Genomic DNA, 16376 nt, shown 5'->3' with positions numbered 1-16376 from the left:
AGTTAGCCTCCTAATAAAATTGTGCTTTCTCAATTTCATTTTTCCACTTCTCCATTCCAGCTCCTTTCTTTGCCCGCCTGCCCTTCCCCTTCAGGGCATCTGCCATAATCCACAGGCAGTCTCTTAACCATCTGTATCTCCGTTCTGCCATTTACACATTCTGATCACTTAATGAACACTTTTAGCACCTTTCTCAGCTTTTTTCATTCTCATTGATATTCCCTTTGCCCAATTACACCACCCCATCCCACCCTCAGCTGATTTTCTTCCATCTTAGCTCTGACGAAGGGTCATCTAGATTCAACGTTGGCTCTATTTTCTCTTCAAGGATGGCAGATGTCCTTTCCTAAAGGAAATCAATGACAGTTGTCATTACCTTTCCATTCAGTTTTATTAACTAAATTCAAATTCTACCAGTTGCCATGGTGAGGTTTGAACCTATGTGTGTAAAGCCTCAGGATTCCCAACAAACTCAGTGACATTCTCCTCCATGTTGGTTTGGTGGGTTGACCATGCTAAATTCTCCCTTAGTGTATCTGAACAGGTGCCAGAGTATGGCGACAAGGAAATTTTCATTGCAATGTCAAAGTAAGCCTACTTGTGAAACTAATAGATAAACTTTAAACTCCATCCACCATGGGACTACGTGCGCTGACGCCGCTGTCCCAGTTGACTATGTGCGCTGACGCCGCTGTCCCAGTTGACCATGTACGCTGACGCCGCTGTCCCAGTTGACCATGTGCGCTGACGCCGCTGTCCCAGTTGACCATGTGCGCTGACGCCGCTGTCCCAGTTGACCATGTGCGCTGACGCCGCTGTCCCAGTTGACCATGTGCGCTGACGCCGCTGTCCCAGTTGACTATGTGCGCTGACGCCGCTGTCCCAGTTGACTATGTGCGCTGACGCCGCTGTCCCAGTTGACTATATATTCAGTGTAGTCAACACTATACACACTGACACAGGGAACTACCACTCCCAGCAGGCGTTGGGACGGCGCAGGGAGACGTCTCCGGGACTGATTGACAGCAGCATAGACCAATCACTAGGCGGAAATATGGAAGCTGGGCACTGATTGACCAGAGTCCGCCAATCAGGCGGCGGCGCGGCGCGGGGCGGGAGCAGCGGCGGGCGGAGGTGGTGGAGGCGGAGGAGACCGGAGCGCGAGCGGCGGCGGCGGAGGTCGATGGCGGTGCTGGCAGCTGTTTGATGAGGAAAGCGGGCGATGGCGGCCTCGCCGAACGCTGCTCTCCAGATTCTGTCATTGTTATTTTTAAAACATAAGCGCGACAAGAAAAGACGATTCGCCAAATGAGGAAGGGCCGGAGGCCGAGTGTGAAAGGTCCGGCGACCGTTAGCGGCGCGAGAGCGGCAGGTAGGAGCACGTGACAGCAGCCAGCTGTTCACCTGAGCAGCACGAGCCACCTGCTCCCTGAGTGTCAGTCTTAGTGTCCATGCATGTAGTCACCTGGGACAGCGGTGTTAGTGCATGTAGTCAACTGGGACAGCGGTGTTAGTGCATGTAGTCACCTGGGACAGCGGTGTTAGTGCATGTAGTCAACTGGGACAGCGGTGTTAGTGCATCTAGTCAACTGGGACAGTGGTGTCAGTGCATGTAGTCACCTGGGACGGTGGTGTTAGTGCATGTAGTCAACTGGGATGGCGGTGTAGTGCATATAGTCAACTGGGACAGTGGTGTCAGTGCATGTAGTCAACTGGGACAGTGGTGTCAGTGCATGTAGTCAATTGGGACAGTGGTGTCAGTGCATGTAGTCAACTGGGACGGCGGTGTAGCGCATGTAGTCAACCGGGACAGTGGTGTCAGTGCACGTAGTCAACTGGGACAGTGGTGTCAGTGCACGTAGTCAACTGGGACAGTGGTGTCAGTGCACGTAGTCAACTGGGACAGTGGTGTCAGTGCACGTAGTCAACTGGGACAGTGGTGTCAGTGCACGTAGTCAACTGGGACAGTGGTGTCAGTGCACGTAGTCAACTGGGACAGTGGTGTCAGTGCACGTAGTCAACTGGGACAGTGGTGTCAGTGCACGTAGTCAACTGGGACAGTGGTGTCAGTGCACGTAGTCAACTGGGACAGTGGTGTCAGTGCACGTAGTCAACTGGGACAGTGGTGTCAGTGCACGTAGTCAACTGGGACAGTGGTGTCAGTGCACGTAGTCAACTGGGACAGTGGTGTCAGTGCACGTAGTCAACTGGGACAGTGGTGTCAGTGCACGTAGTCAACTGGGACAGTGGTGTCAGTGCACGTAGTCAACTGGGACAGTGGTGTCAGTGCACGTAGTCAACTGGGACAGTGGTGTCAGTGCATGTAGTCAACTGGGACAGTGGTGTCAGTGCATGTAGTCAACTGGGACAGTGGTGTCAGTGCATGTAGTCAACTGGGACGGCGGTGTAGTGCATATAGTCACCTGGGACAGCGGTGTTAGTGCATGTAGCCACCTGGGACAGCGGTGTCAGTGCATATAGTCAACCGGGACAGTGGTGTTAGTGCATGTAGTCAGCTGGGACGGCGGTGTAGTGCGTATAGTCAGCTGGGACGGCGGTGTAGTGCGTATAGTCAGCTGGGACGGCGGTGTAGTGCGTATAGTCAGCTGGGACGGCGGTGTAGTGCGTATAGTCAGCTGGGACGGCGGCGTAGTGCGTATAGTCAGCTGGGACGGCGGCGCCAGCGCGTGCAGTCAGCTGGGACGGCGGCGCCAGCGCGTGCAGTCAGCTGGGACGGCGACGGCGGCGCCAGCGCGTGCGGTCAGCTGGGACGGCGGCGCCAGCGCGTATAGTCAGCTGGGACGGCGGCGCCAGCGCTTGCGGTCAGCTGGGACGGCGGCGCCAGCGCGTGCGGTCAGCTGGGACGGCGGCGCCAGCGCGTGCGGTCAGCTGGGACGGCAGCAGTGCCAGAAACCCAGATAATGTTGTGGGGACCTGGATTCAAATCCTGCCATGGCAGATGTTGGAATTTGAATTCAGTAAAAAAAAATCTGCAATAACGATTTACTAATGACCATGAAACATTTGATTGTTGGGGAAAAACCCATCTGGTTCACTAATGTCCTTTAGGGAAGGAAACCTGCTGTCCTGGTCTGGCCTACACGTGACTCCAGAGTCACAGCAATATGGTTGACTCCAAACTGCCCTCTAAAATGGCCTTGCAAGCCACTCCGTTGCATCAATCGCTTCAAAATCTCACAAAGAAATGAAACCAGATGGACTGCCTGGCATCGACCTAGGCACCAGAAAAGACAATGGCAAAATGAATAGCTGTGTCGATCCTGCAAAGTTCAGCTTACTAATATCTGGGGACTAGTGCCAAAATGGGGACAACTGTCTCTCAGACTAGTCAAGCAGCAGCCTGAAATAGTCATTCTCATGGGGAATCATACCTTACAGATAACACAGACACCAGTATTACCATCCCTGGATATGTCCTGTCTCACCAACAAGACAGACCCAGCAGAGGTGGTGGCACAGTGGTATACAGTAGGGAGGGAGTTGCCCTGGGAGTCCTTAACATTGACTCTGGACCTCATGAAGTCTCATGGCTTCAGGTTAAAGATGGACAAGGAAAGCTCTTATTTGTTACCATGTACTGTTCCCCTTTAGCTGATGAATCAGTCCTCCTCCATGTTGAGCAACACTTGGAGGTGGCACTGAGGGTGGCAAGGACACAAATTTACCTTGGGTGGGGGATTTCAATGCCCATCACCAAGAATGGGCCGGCAGCACATTACTGTTCGAACTGTTTGGGTCTGAAAGGATATAACTGCTACACTGGGTCTGCAGCAGGTGGTGAAGGAACCAACAAAAGGAAAAAACATACTTGACTGCATCCTTAGCAATCTGCTGGCTGCAGATGCACCTGTTAGTGACAGTATCGGTAAGAGTGACCACCACACAGTCCTTCTGGAGACAAAGTTCTGCCTTCACATTGAGAATAACCTCCATTGTGTTGTGTGGCACTATCACCATGCTAAATGGGACAGACTTTGAATCGATTGCACAGCTTAAGACTGGGCATCCATGAGGCACTGTGGGGCCATCAACGGCAGGGAATTGTACTTCAGCACAATCGGTAACCTCACGGTCGGACATATCCCCCATTCAACCGTTATCATCAAGCCAAGGGATCAACTCTGGTTCAATGGAGAGTGCAGTAGGCCATGCCAGGAGCAGCACCAGGCATACCTAAAAATGAGGTATCAACCTGGTGAAGCCACCAGACAGGACTACTTCCCAAATGGCTAAAACAGCAAGTGACTGAGCTAAGCAGTCTCACAACCAACAGATCAGATCTAAGCTCTTCAGTGCTTCCATATCCACTCGTGAATGATGGTGACCAATTAAACAACTCACTGGAGGAGGAGGCTTCACAAATATCCCTATTCTGAATGATGGAGGAGCCCGGCACATCAGTGCAAAAGATAAGACTGAAGCATTCGCAACCATCTTCAGCCAGGAGTGCTGAGTAAATGATCCATTTCGGCCTCCTTCTGTGGTCCCCAGCATCAGAGATGCCAGTCTCCTGCCCAGCCAATTTGATTCACTCCACATAATATCAAGAAATGGTTGGAGGTACTGGATACTGCAAGGGCAATGGGCTCTGATAACATTCCAGCAGATTACTGAAGACTTGTGTTCCAGAACTTGCCGCTCCCATAGCCAAGCTCTTCCAGTAAAGTTAAAACACTGGCATCTATCCAACAATGTGGAAAATTGCCCAGGTATGTCCTGTACACAAGAAGCAGGACAAATCCAACCCAGCCAATTACCACCCAATCAATCTACTCGATCATCAGTATAGCGATGGAAGGGGTCATCAACAGTGCTATCAAGCAGCCTCTACTCAGCAATAACCTGCTCACTGAAACCCAATTGTGATTTTGCCAGGGTCAGTCAATTCCAAACCTCTTTACAGCCTTGGTTCACATATTGATGAAAGAGCTGAATTCAGCGGTGCGGTGAGGTGAGAGTGACATTTGACATCAAGGCCCGCGTTTGACTGAGTGTGGAATCAAGGAGCCCAAGTGAAACTGGAATCAATGGCATGATGTGGAGACACCGTGCGACAGTCACCAGACAGGAGTGTGCCCCTCTTGTCGGGGAACACTTCAGCAGTCTGGCATTCAGCCTCCAATCTTCGGGTAAACCTTCAAGACCCACGACAATGTAGAATCGCTGAGCAGAAACTGAGGTGGACACAAGAAGTTCCACAACGTGACCATCCCGTCATGACCAATAGTACCCTTCGTTGTCTGGTATTTCCTTGGAGAGGAGAAATTATGATATCTTGTTTGGAGCCTTCAACATATCATCGATAAAGACGAACACCTTGCCAAGGTCATCCTCACACCCCCTCTACTTGCCTTCAAACAACGCAACCTTAAACAGACCATTGTTTGCAGCAAACCACTTAACCTTCAGGAGAACAGCAATCACGACACCACATGACCCTGCCACAGCAACCTCTGCAAGACATGCCAGATCATCGACATGAATACCATCTTCACATGTGAGAACACTACCCACCAGGTACGTGGTACATACTCTTGTGACTAGGGCAAGGTTGTCTACCTCATATGCTGTAGGAAGGGATGTCCTGAGGCGTGGTACATCGGCACGACCATGCAGACGCTAGGACAAAAGAACAGAAACCAAGCGATAGTCACCTGGCAGGAGTGTTCCCTTCCTCTGGGGGAACACTTCAGCAGTCAAGGGCATTCGGCCTCCAATCTGCAGGTGAGCGTTCTCCAAGGTAGCTTCAAGACACATGACAATTAGCCAAGTTCCACACACATGAGGTTGGTCTCAACTGGGATCTTGGGTTCATGTCGCACTATTTGTAACCCCCCATCATTTGACCTGGGCTTGCAAAATCCTACTAACTGACATAGCTGGAGACAATTCACACCTCTTTTAACCTGTGATCTCTCTCTCCGCTCGCATTGTCTATACCTGTAAAGACTTGCATTCCAACCATTATCTTGCAGTTAAGTCTGTGTCTAAATATGCTGTGTTTGTGAACCCATCTCCACTCATCTGATGAAGGAACAGTGTTCCGAAAGCTCGTGATACCAAATAAATCTGCTGGACTTTAACCTGGTGTTGTGAGACTTCTTCCTAGAATCAGTGGGTATCAGAGGGCAGACATTCTGCTTGTTGAAATCATACCTGGCACATAGGAATATGGTTGTGGAAGGTCAGGCATCTCTGCAGGAGTCCCTCAGGGTATTGTCCTAGGCTTAACAATCTTCAGCTGTTTCATTAATGACCTTCCTGCCATCATAAGGTCAGAAATGGGGATGTTCGCCATTGTGCAATCACTGTTCAGTGCCATTCACAACTCCTCAGATATTGAAGCACTCCATGTACAAATGCAACAAGATCTGGACAATATCCAGGCTTGGGCTGACAAGTGGCAAGAAACATTCATGCCACAAAAATGCCAGGCAATGACCATCACCAATAAGAGACACTCTAACCACCACCCCTTGACATTCGGTTACACCATCACTGAATCCCCCAACGACAATGTCCTTGGGGTTACCGTTGACTAGAAACTCAACTGGACTCATCATGTAAACACAGTGGCTATAAGAGCAAAGCAGTGCCATGTAACACACCTCCTCACTACCCAAAAGCTATCCACTATGTACATAGCACAAGTCAGGAGCATAATGGAAAACTCCCTATCTGCCTGGGTGGATGCAGCTCCAATACTCAAGAAGCTTGACATCATTTGAGACAAAGCAGCCTGTTGATTGGCACCACATCTACAAACACACCACACCAACACTCAGTAGCAACAGTGTGTACTATCTACAAGATGCACTGCAGCAATTCACCAAAGATCATTGCACTGCACCTTCCAAATCCATGACCTCTTCATCTACAAGGACAAGGGCAGTAGGTACCTGGGAGCACCCCCACCTATAAGCTCCCGTCCAAGCCACTCACCGTCCTATCTTGGAAATATATCGCTGTTCCTTTCCAGTTGCTAGGTCAGAATCCTGGAATTCCTTCCCTAATGGCACTGTGGGTCAACACACAGCATGTGGACTACAGCGATTTCAAGAAGGCAACTCACCACCACCTTCTAAAAGGCAACTAGGGATGGGCAATAAATGCTGGCCAGCCAGTGATACCCATGTCCCATGAATGAATTAGAAAAGTGATTGTATACTTTCAACTGGGACAGCAATATTTGATTTTGTTTTATTGTCACATGTATTGGTATACAGCGAAATGTATTATTTCTTGCGCATAATACAGTTAAAGTTAAATACCATTTAACTACCATTCAACTTTTAAGTACAGTTAAATACCATTTACATAGATGATCTGGAGGAGGGGGCTGAGTGTAGGGTAACAAAATTTGCTGATGACACAAAGATGAGTGAAAAAGCGAATTGCGTGGAGGGCACGGAAAGTCTGCAGAGAGATCTGGATAGGCTGAGTGAATGGGCAAGGACCTGGCAGATGGAGTATAACGCTATCAAATGGGAGGTTATCCACTTTGGTAGAAATAATAGTAGAGGGATTATTATTTAAAGGGCAAAAAGCTGCAGCATGCTACTGTGCAGAGCGACCTGGGGGTCCTTGTGCATGAATCGCAAAAACCCAGTCTGCAGGTGCAGCAGGTGATAGAACATAGAACATTACAGCACAAACAGGCCCTTCGGCCCACGAGTTGCGCCGAACACATCAACACCTATCAATCTATAGACCTATCTATAACCCCCAATCCCATTAAACCCCATATACTTATCCAGAAGTCTTTTAAAAGACCCCAGCGAGTTCGCCTCCACCACCACTGACGGCAGCCGATTCCATTCACTCACCACCCTCTGAGTGAAAAACTTACCCCTAACATCACTTCTGTACTTTCCTCCCCGCACCTTAAATCTATGTCCTCTCGTAGCGACCATTTCAACCCGGGGAAATAGGGTGGATTCTCAGAGGCTATCTATTCCTCTCAACGTTTTATAAACTTCTATCAGGTCGCCTCTCAACCTTCGTCTCTCCAGGGAAAAGAGTCCCAGCTCCCTCAACCTAACTTCATAAGGCATGCCTCCCAGTCCAGGCAACATCCTCTGTACCCTTTCAATAGCTTCTACGTCTTTCCTATAGTGAGGTGACCAGAACTGCGCACAGTACTCCAAATGAGGCCTGACAAGGGTCTTATCAAGGGTGATCAAGAAGGCGAATGGAACATTGGCCTTTGTAGCGAGGGGGATAGATTATAAAAGCAGGGAGGTCTTGCTGCAACTGTGCAGGGCACTGGTGAGGCCGCAACTGGAGTACTGTGTGCAGTTTTGGTCCTCGCATTTGCGAAAGGATATATTTGCCTTGGAGGGAGTACAGAGAAGGTTCACCAGGCTGATACTGGAGATGAGGGGATTAGCTTATCAAGAGAGATTGAATAGACTGGGTCTGTACTCGTTGGAGTTTAGAAGGCTGAGGGGGGATCTTATAGAGACTTACAAGAGAATGAAGGGGCTAGATAGGGTAGAGGTAGAGAGATTCTTCCCACTTAAAAAGGATAGCAGAACTAGAGGGCACAGCATCAAAATAAGAGGGGGGGGTGCAGTTTAGAACAGAGTTGAGGTGGAACTTCACTCAAAGGATGGTGAGTCTCTGCCCATTGAAGTGGTGGAGGCTACCTTGCTGAATATACTTAAGTCACGGGTAGATAGGTTTCTGATAGACGAGGGAATTAAGGGTTATGGGGAGAAACCGGGAAAGTGGAACTGATCTGCTTCAGATCAGCCATGATCTTATTGAATGGTGGGGCAGGCTCGAAGGGCTAGATGGCCTACTCCTGCTCCTATTTCTTATGTTCTTATGTAAAGCATACCATTCATAGAGTACACGGGGAGAAGGAAAAGAATGTGTGCAAAATACAGTGTTTCAGTCACAGCTAGTGTGAAGAGAAAAATCAGCTTGATGTAAGGTAGGTCCATTCAAAAGACAGATGTAAATGGGTAAAGAAATGTTAAAAGTTCTCACCTTAAGGTTTTGTACCTGAATACTCAGAGCATTCAAAAACAAAACGGATCAATTCATTTCACAGATGTAAAAGAGTACGATATGGTCGATAATACAGAGACGTGCTCCAAGGTGAGTAAGGATGGGAACTAAACAATGAGGGCTAGTCAGTGTTAAGGAAGGACAGACAGAAAGGAAAAGATGGTGGAGTTGCATTGTTGATCAAAGATGATATTGAGGGAAGATATTAGCATAGATGATGTGGAATCTGTATAAGTCGAGTTAAGAAACAACAAGGGGCAAAAAACATTGGTTAGGATAATATACAGACCACCAGGCTAGAGATAATGTAGGGAAAAAGCATTAGGAAGGAAATTGAAGATACATATATTAAAGGAGCATCTGTGATAATGGGTGATTTTAATCTGCATATAGATTGGGATAGTCAAATTAGTCACAATACAATAGAGCACGTACGGGGATGGTCTTCTGGAGCAATATGTTGAGGAACCAACAGGGGAACAAGCCACCTTGGACTGGGAGTCTGAGGCAGTGGGAAGTATGGGCAGAGTCAATGGATGGGAGTCTGGTTTGCATTATGGACTGGGCTACATTCACAATCCTTTGTAGTTTCTTGTAGTCTTGAACAGAGCAGGAACCATACAGACTGTAATACATCCAGAAAGAATGTAATTTGTGGTGCATATGTAAAAATCAGCGAGAGTTGCAGTGGACATGCTGAATTTCCCACGCCTCATGAGAAAGTGGAGATGTCAGTTGGCTTTCTTAACTATCAGTGTGGAGAACGGGGCTGGTTGTTGGTGATCTGAACACCTAGAAACTTGATGTTCTTGACCATTTCCACTTCCCTGCCGTTGATGTAGACAGCTGCATGTCCTCCACTATGCTTTTTGAAGTCGATGACTATCTCCTTCATTTTGTTGACGTTAACTGGTGCGATTGTCATCGCACCAGTTCACCAGATTCTCTGTCTCATTCCTGTACTCCGTCTCATCATTGTTTGAGATTCTACGGTGGTGTCATCAGCAAACTTGAAAATCAAGTTGGAGCAGAATTTGGCCACACAGTCCATAAAGAGTATAGTAAGCGGCTGAGGATACAGCCTTGCAGAGCACCAGTGTTGAGGATAATTGTAGAGGAGGTGACATTGCCTATCCTTGCTTATAGGAGGCAACGTCAGTGTATGCTCATAATTGGGACAGCAATGTCAATATGCATTGAGGAGAGCAGATGGCCTTGTGGTGCTATTGCTAGACTATTAATCCAGAAACTCAGCCAGTGTTCTGGGGACCTGGGTTTGAAACCCTCCCTGTCAAATGGTGGAATTTGAATTCAATAAAATGTATCTGGAATTAAGAGTCTATTAATGACGATGAAATCATTGTCAATTGTCGAAAAAACCCATCTGGTTCACTTTAGGGAAGGAAATCTGCTTTCTTGACCTAGTCTTGCCTATGTGTGACTCCAGAGCTGCAGCAATATCTGTTGACTCTCAACTGCTGTCCAAGGGCAACTAGGGATGGTCAAAGAATGCTGGCCAGTCAATGATACCCATGAATATTTAAAAAAAAACTCGCAACAGGGGCCATCAGGCCCTCACAACTGGGACAGCATGGATAGAAAACTGGCTGTCACATAGAAAACAGAGAGTTGGAATAAATGGCTTTTTAGCGAGGAAAGATGTAACTAGTTGAGTACTGCAGGCATCAGTTCTTGGCCTGCACTTATGCATTATTTGCATGAATCACCTAGAGGAAGGAACAGAATGTAATGTTTCCATATTTGTCAATGATGCAAAGATAGATGGAAGGACAGGTTGTGATGAGGATATTATGATTCTACAATGGGTTATAGCTAGATTGAGTAACTGGACAAAACTTGACAAATGGAGCTTAACATGGGGAAGTGTGAGGTCATGCATTTGAGTAGGAGGAATCAAAAGGTAGGATATTACCGAAATGGAGAGAGACTACGGTGAGTCAAGTTTAGAGGAATCTAGGTGTTCTCGTGAATGAATCACAACATACTAGCAGGCAGGTCCAACAAGTAGTTAAGAAGGCACATGGCATTTTGGCCTTATTGCAATGCGATTGGAGTTTAAAAATAGGGAGGTTTTGGTGAGGCCTCAGTTGGGATACTGCATACAGTTTTGATCCCCTTACTCTAAAAAAGGATAAAGTAACATTGGCAGTAGTTCAAATTCACCAGTCTAATTCCTGGGATGAGAACATAAGAACATAAGAAATAGGAGCAGGAGTAGGCCATCTAGCCCTTCGAGCCTGCCCCGCCATTCAATAAGATCATGGCTGATCTGTCGTGGCTCAGTTCCACTTTCCCGCCCTCTCCCCATAACCCTTAATCCCCTCTCTTATCAAGAACCCATCAACCTGCTTCTTAAAAATATTTAGCGAGGCAGCCTCCACCACTTCAACGGGCAGAGAATTCCAGAGATTCACCACCCTTTGAGTGAAGAAGTTCCTCCTCAACTCCGTTCTAAACCGCCTCCCCTTTATCTTGAGGCTGTGCCCCCTAGTCCTACTGTCTTTTTTGAGCGGGAAGAGTCTCTCCACCTCTATCCTATCCATCCCATTCATCATCTTATACGTCTCAATGAGATCTCCCCTCATTCTTCTAAACTCTAACGAGTACAAGCCTAGTTTATTCAGCCTCTCCTCATAGCTCAATCCCCTCAACTCCGGTATCAGCCTAGTAAACCTCCTCTGCACTCCCTCCAAGGCCAAAATATCCTTGCGCAGGTGCGGTGCCCAAAACTGCACACAGTACTCCAGCTGCGGCCTCACCAATGCCCTATACAGCTGCAGCAAGACCTCCCTACTTTTATATTCAATCCCCCTCGCTATGAAGGCCAGCATCCCATTCGCCTTCCTGACCACCTGCTGCACCTGCAAGCTGGGTTTTTGCGACTCATGCACAAGGACCCCGAGGTCCCTCTGCACCGTCGCCTGCTGCAGTTTTTCGCCACGTAAGTAATAGTCCTTCCTACCATTCTTCCTACCAAAGTGGACCACCTCACACTTGCCAACATTAAATTCCATTTGCCATTTCCTGGCCCATTCGCCCAGCCTATCTAGATCCTTCTGCAGACTCTCCACACCCTCCGCACAATTTGCCTTTCCCCCAATCTTGGTGTCATCAGCAAATTTCGACACCCTGCACTCGGTTCCCTCCTCCAGATCATCTATATAAATGGTAAATAGCTGAGGCCCCAGCACCGACCCCTGGGGCACCCCACTAGTCACCAACCGCCAATCCGAATAGCACCCATTGACCCCCACTCTCTGCCTCCTATTTGACAACCAATCCTCTATCCACGCTAACACCCTACCCCCAACTCCATGTCCCCTGACCTTCTGCAATAACCTCTTGTGAGGTACCTTGTCAAACGCCTTCTGAAAATCCAGAAAGACCACATCCACCGGCTCTCCTCTATCCACTGCCCTAGACACATCCTCATAGAACTCCAGTAAATTTGTCAGACACGACTTCCCTTTAATGAAACCGTGTTGCGTCTGCCCTATCAAGCAATTCCCTTCAAGATGCCTCGCAATTTCCTCCTTAATGACGGATTCCAACATTTTACCTACCACAGACGTTAAACTAACCGGCCTATAATTCCCTGCCTTTTGCCTGGCACCCTTCTTAAACAACGGCGTAACATTAGCCGTTTTCCAATCTTCCGGCACTTCCCCGGAATCCAGCGACGTCTGGAAAATAACCACCAAGGCATCCACTATAACCTCCGCCATTTCTTTCAGAACCCTCGGATGCATTCCATCCAGTCCTGGGGACTTGTCCACAATCAGCCCCTCCAGTCTGTCGAGCACCACCTCTCTAGTAACAGTAATGTCATTAAGACCCTCCAGTCCTACCACCTTTCCATCGCTAACACCTGGCAAATTATTCACGTCCTCCTCCGTGAAGACAGAGGATCGTTCCATCACGAGAGACCAAATAGTTTGGTCTGTATTCTTTGGCATTTGAGTGAGAGGGACCTTATTAAAACATGTAAGATCCTGAGGAGGCTTGACAGGGTAGATGGTGAAATGTTTTCACGAGTGGGAGAGTCTCAAATAAGGGGACACAGCTGCAAGATAAAAGGTGGTTGTTTAAAATTGAGGTGCGCAACTGAATTCATATTTTGCTTCTGTCTTCACAAAATAAGAATTAAATAATGTACCAGAAGTTCTGAGAGAATCGGATTTTCGTGAGGAGCTGAAGGAAACTAGCACTAGTGGAGAAATGGGAAAATTAATGGGACTAGTGGATACATGTTCAGCTCCTGATAATCTTCATCCCATGGTACTTAAGGTAATGAACCTGGAAATAGTAGATCCATTGGTGGTCATTTTCCAAAATTCTTTGGACTCTGGACTGGTTCCTACTTATTGAATGGTAGCTAATGTAAGCCTGCTCCTCAGAAAGGAAGGTAGAGAGAAAACAGCAAAATATAGACCAGTGAGCCTAATGTCAGCATTGGAGAAGTGGCTAGAGTCCATTATCAAGGGTTTCATAACTCAACATTTAGAAAGCAGTGCTATAATCAGACAGTCAGCATGAATTTACAAATGCTTGATGAATCTATTGGAATTCTTTTGTGGGTGAAATTAGTAGAGTTGACCAAGGAGAACCAGTGGATTATTTAGACTTCAGAAAGTCTCATGTAGCAGACTACAGTGTAAAGTTAAAGTGCATTGGATTGCAAGTCATGTCTTGAGATGGATAGAAAGCTGGTTAGCAGACAAGAAGCAAAGAGTTGGTCTCTTTCTGATTGGCAGTCAGTGACTAATGGGGTACCACAGGGATCTGTGCTAGTGCTCTTAACTGTTCACATTATATATTAATGATTTGGAAGAGGGAACTGAATGTATCATCTCCAAATTTGCAGATAATACAAAGTTGGGTGGGAAGATGAACTATGAGGAGGATGCAGAGATGCTTCAGATTGATTTCAACTGGCTGTGTGTGTGGGCACATGCATGGCAGGTGCAATATAATGTGGATAAATGTGAGATTATCCACTTTGGTAGCAATAATAGGAAGACAAATTATTACTTGAATGGGTGTAAATTGAGAGAGGTGGATACTTAGTAAGACCTTGATGTCCTTGTGTGTCAGTCGCTGAAAGTAAGGGCGCAGGTACAACAGACAGTAAAAAAGGCAAATGGTATGTTGGCCATCATAGCAAGAGGATTTTAGTACAAGAATAGGGATTTTTTAACTACAGTAGTGTATGGCATTGGTGAGGCCACATTTGGAGTATTGTCTGCAGTTTTAGTTTCTTATCTGAGGAAGTATGTCCTTCCTATAGAGGGAGTACTGTAAAGATTTACCAGGCTGATTCTTGAACTGGCAGGTCTGTCACATGAAGAAAGACTCGGTTAGGATTGTATTAATTGGAGTTTAGAAGAGTGAGAGGGGACCTCATAACAACTGAAAATTCTAAGAGGGTGAGACAGGGTAGATTCAGAAAGAATGTTCCCGCTACTGGGGGAATCCAGAATTACTGTTCGTAGAACTGAAATGAGGAGAAATTTCTTCACCCAGAGAGTGGTGAATGTGTGGCGTTCACTACCACGGAAAGTAGTTGGGGCCAAAACGTTGTGCGATATCACAAAGAAGAAACTACATACAGCTCTGGAGGCTAAAGGGATCAAGGGAATATGGGGGGAAGGGGGTTTTAGGATATTGAATTTGATGAGCAGCCATGATCAAAATGAATGGCAGAACAGCCTCGAAGAACCGAATGGCCTACCCCTGCTTCTAGTTTCTATGTTTTGAACTAACTTTTTAGTTGTTGTTCGTCCATCGTCATCGATGAGGACTACGACACCATTAGTCATTTTGAGGCTGGATACAATGTCTCTGAAGATGACTGATCAGGCCAATTCGGGCACAGAGTGTCCTGGCACATATTGGACAGACTTGTAGGCACTGTAGTTGTTGTGCTGGTGGCTCTGGACTTGCACAGCTTGCACTTAAGTTGTGCTTCAGCAATGCACCTTGCTCCATAAGCTTGACAGCCCTTGTAGATGAGGCAGCGCCAGGTAGGGCAGTGCAGAGAGTGGGGGTCAACGGGTGTTATTCGGATTGGCGGATGGTGACTAGTGGAGTGCCCCAGGGGTCGGTGCTGGGGCCTCAGCTTTTTACCATTTATATAGATGATCTGGAGGAGGGAACCGAGTGTAGGGTGTCAAAATTTGCGGATGACACCAAGATTGGGGGAATGGCAAATTGTGCGGAGAGTCTGCAGAAGGATCTCGATAGGCTGGGCGAATGGGCCAGGAAATGGCAAATGGAATTTAATGTTGGCAAGTGTGAGGTGGTCCACTTTGGTAGGAAGAATGGTAGGAAGGACTATTACTTACGGGGCGAAAAACTGCAGCAGGCGACGGTGCAGAGGGACCTCGGGGTCCTTGTGCATGAGTCACAAAAACCCAGCTTGCAGGTGCAGCAGGTGGTCAGGAAGGCGAATGGGATGCTGGCCTTCATAGCGAAGGGGATTGAATATAAAAGTAGGGAGGTCTTGCTGCAGCTGTATAGGGCATTGGTGAGGCCGCAGCTGGAGTACTGTGTGCAGTTTTGGGCGCCGCACCTGCGCAAAGATATTTTGGCCTTGGAGGGAGTGCAGAGGAGGTTTACTAGGCTGATACCGGAGTTGAGGGGGTTGAGCTATGAGGAGAGGCTGAATAAACTAGGCTTGTACTCGTTGGAGTTTAGAAGAATGTGGGGAGATCTCATTGAGACGTATAAGATGATGAATGGGATGGATAGGATAGAGGTGGAGAGACTCTTCCCGCTCAAAAAAGACAGTAGGACTAGGGGGCACAGCCTCAAGATAAAGGGGGGGGGCGTTTTAGAACGGAGTTGAGGAGGAACTTCTTCACTCAAAGGGTGGTGAATCTCTGGAATTCTCTACCCGTTGAAGTGGTGGAAGCTGCCTCGCTAAATATTTTCAAGAAGCGGGTTGATGGGTTTTTGATAAGAGAGGGGATTAAGGGTTATGGGGAGAGGGCCGGAAAGTGGAACTGAGCCACGACAGATCAGCCATGATCTTATTGAATGGCGGGGCAGGCTCGAAGGGCCAGATGGCCTACTCCTGCTCCTATTTCTTATGTTCTTATGTTTCCCCGGTGGTCATGTCTGTGTCAAGCGACTTCAGGGAGGCCTTGAGTATGTTTTTGTAACGTTTCTTCTGCCCTCCGTGCGAGTGTCTTCCAGCAGAGAGTTCCCCCAAAAAGGAGCTGCTTGGGTATGCGCTCATCTGGCATACAGATAACATGACCTGCCCACCGGGCCTGTGCTCTCATCAGCAGTGTGTGGACTGATGGTAAACTCGCTCT

General features: G+C 47.6%; 1 protein-coding gene across 1 annotated transcript in view; it reads left to right on the top strand.

Moving 5' to 3' along the window:
• Nucleotides 1-1180: 1180 nt before the first annotated feature.
• The window catches only part of LOC145359345 (TBC1 domain family member 20), a 62904-nt gene continuing 47708 nt past the window's right edge, over nucleotides 1181-16376 (top strand). The window contains exon 1 of the mRNA XM_080213948.1: nucleotides 1181-1372. Within this exon, the coding sequence (XP_080070074.1) occupies nucleotides 1309-1372 (64 nt within the window). The 5' untranslated portion in view covers nucleotides 1181-1308. The remainder of the gene's footprint in view (nucleotides 1373-16376) is intronic.

This window comes from Carcharhinus amblyrhynchos, chromosome 2, assembly GCF_965287045.1.
Source record: "Carcharhinus amblyrhynchos chromosome 2, sCarAmb.v2.hapA, whole genome shotgun sequence".
Classification (NCBI taxonomy): domain Eukaryota; kingdom Metazoa; phylum Chordata; class Chondrichthyes; order Carcharhiniformes; family Carcharhinidae; genus Carcharhinus; species Carcharhinus amblyrhynchos.
This window is presented reverse-complemented; position numbering and strand designations above follow the sequence as displayed.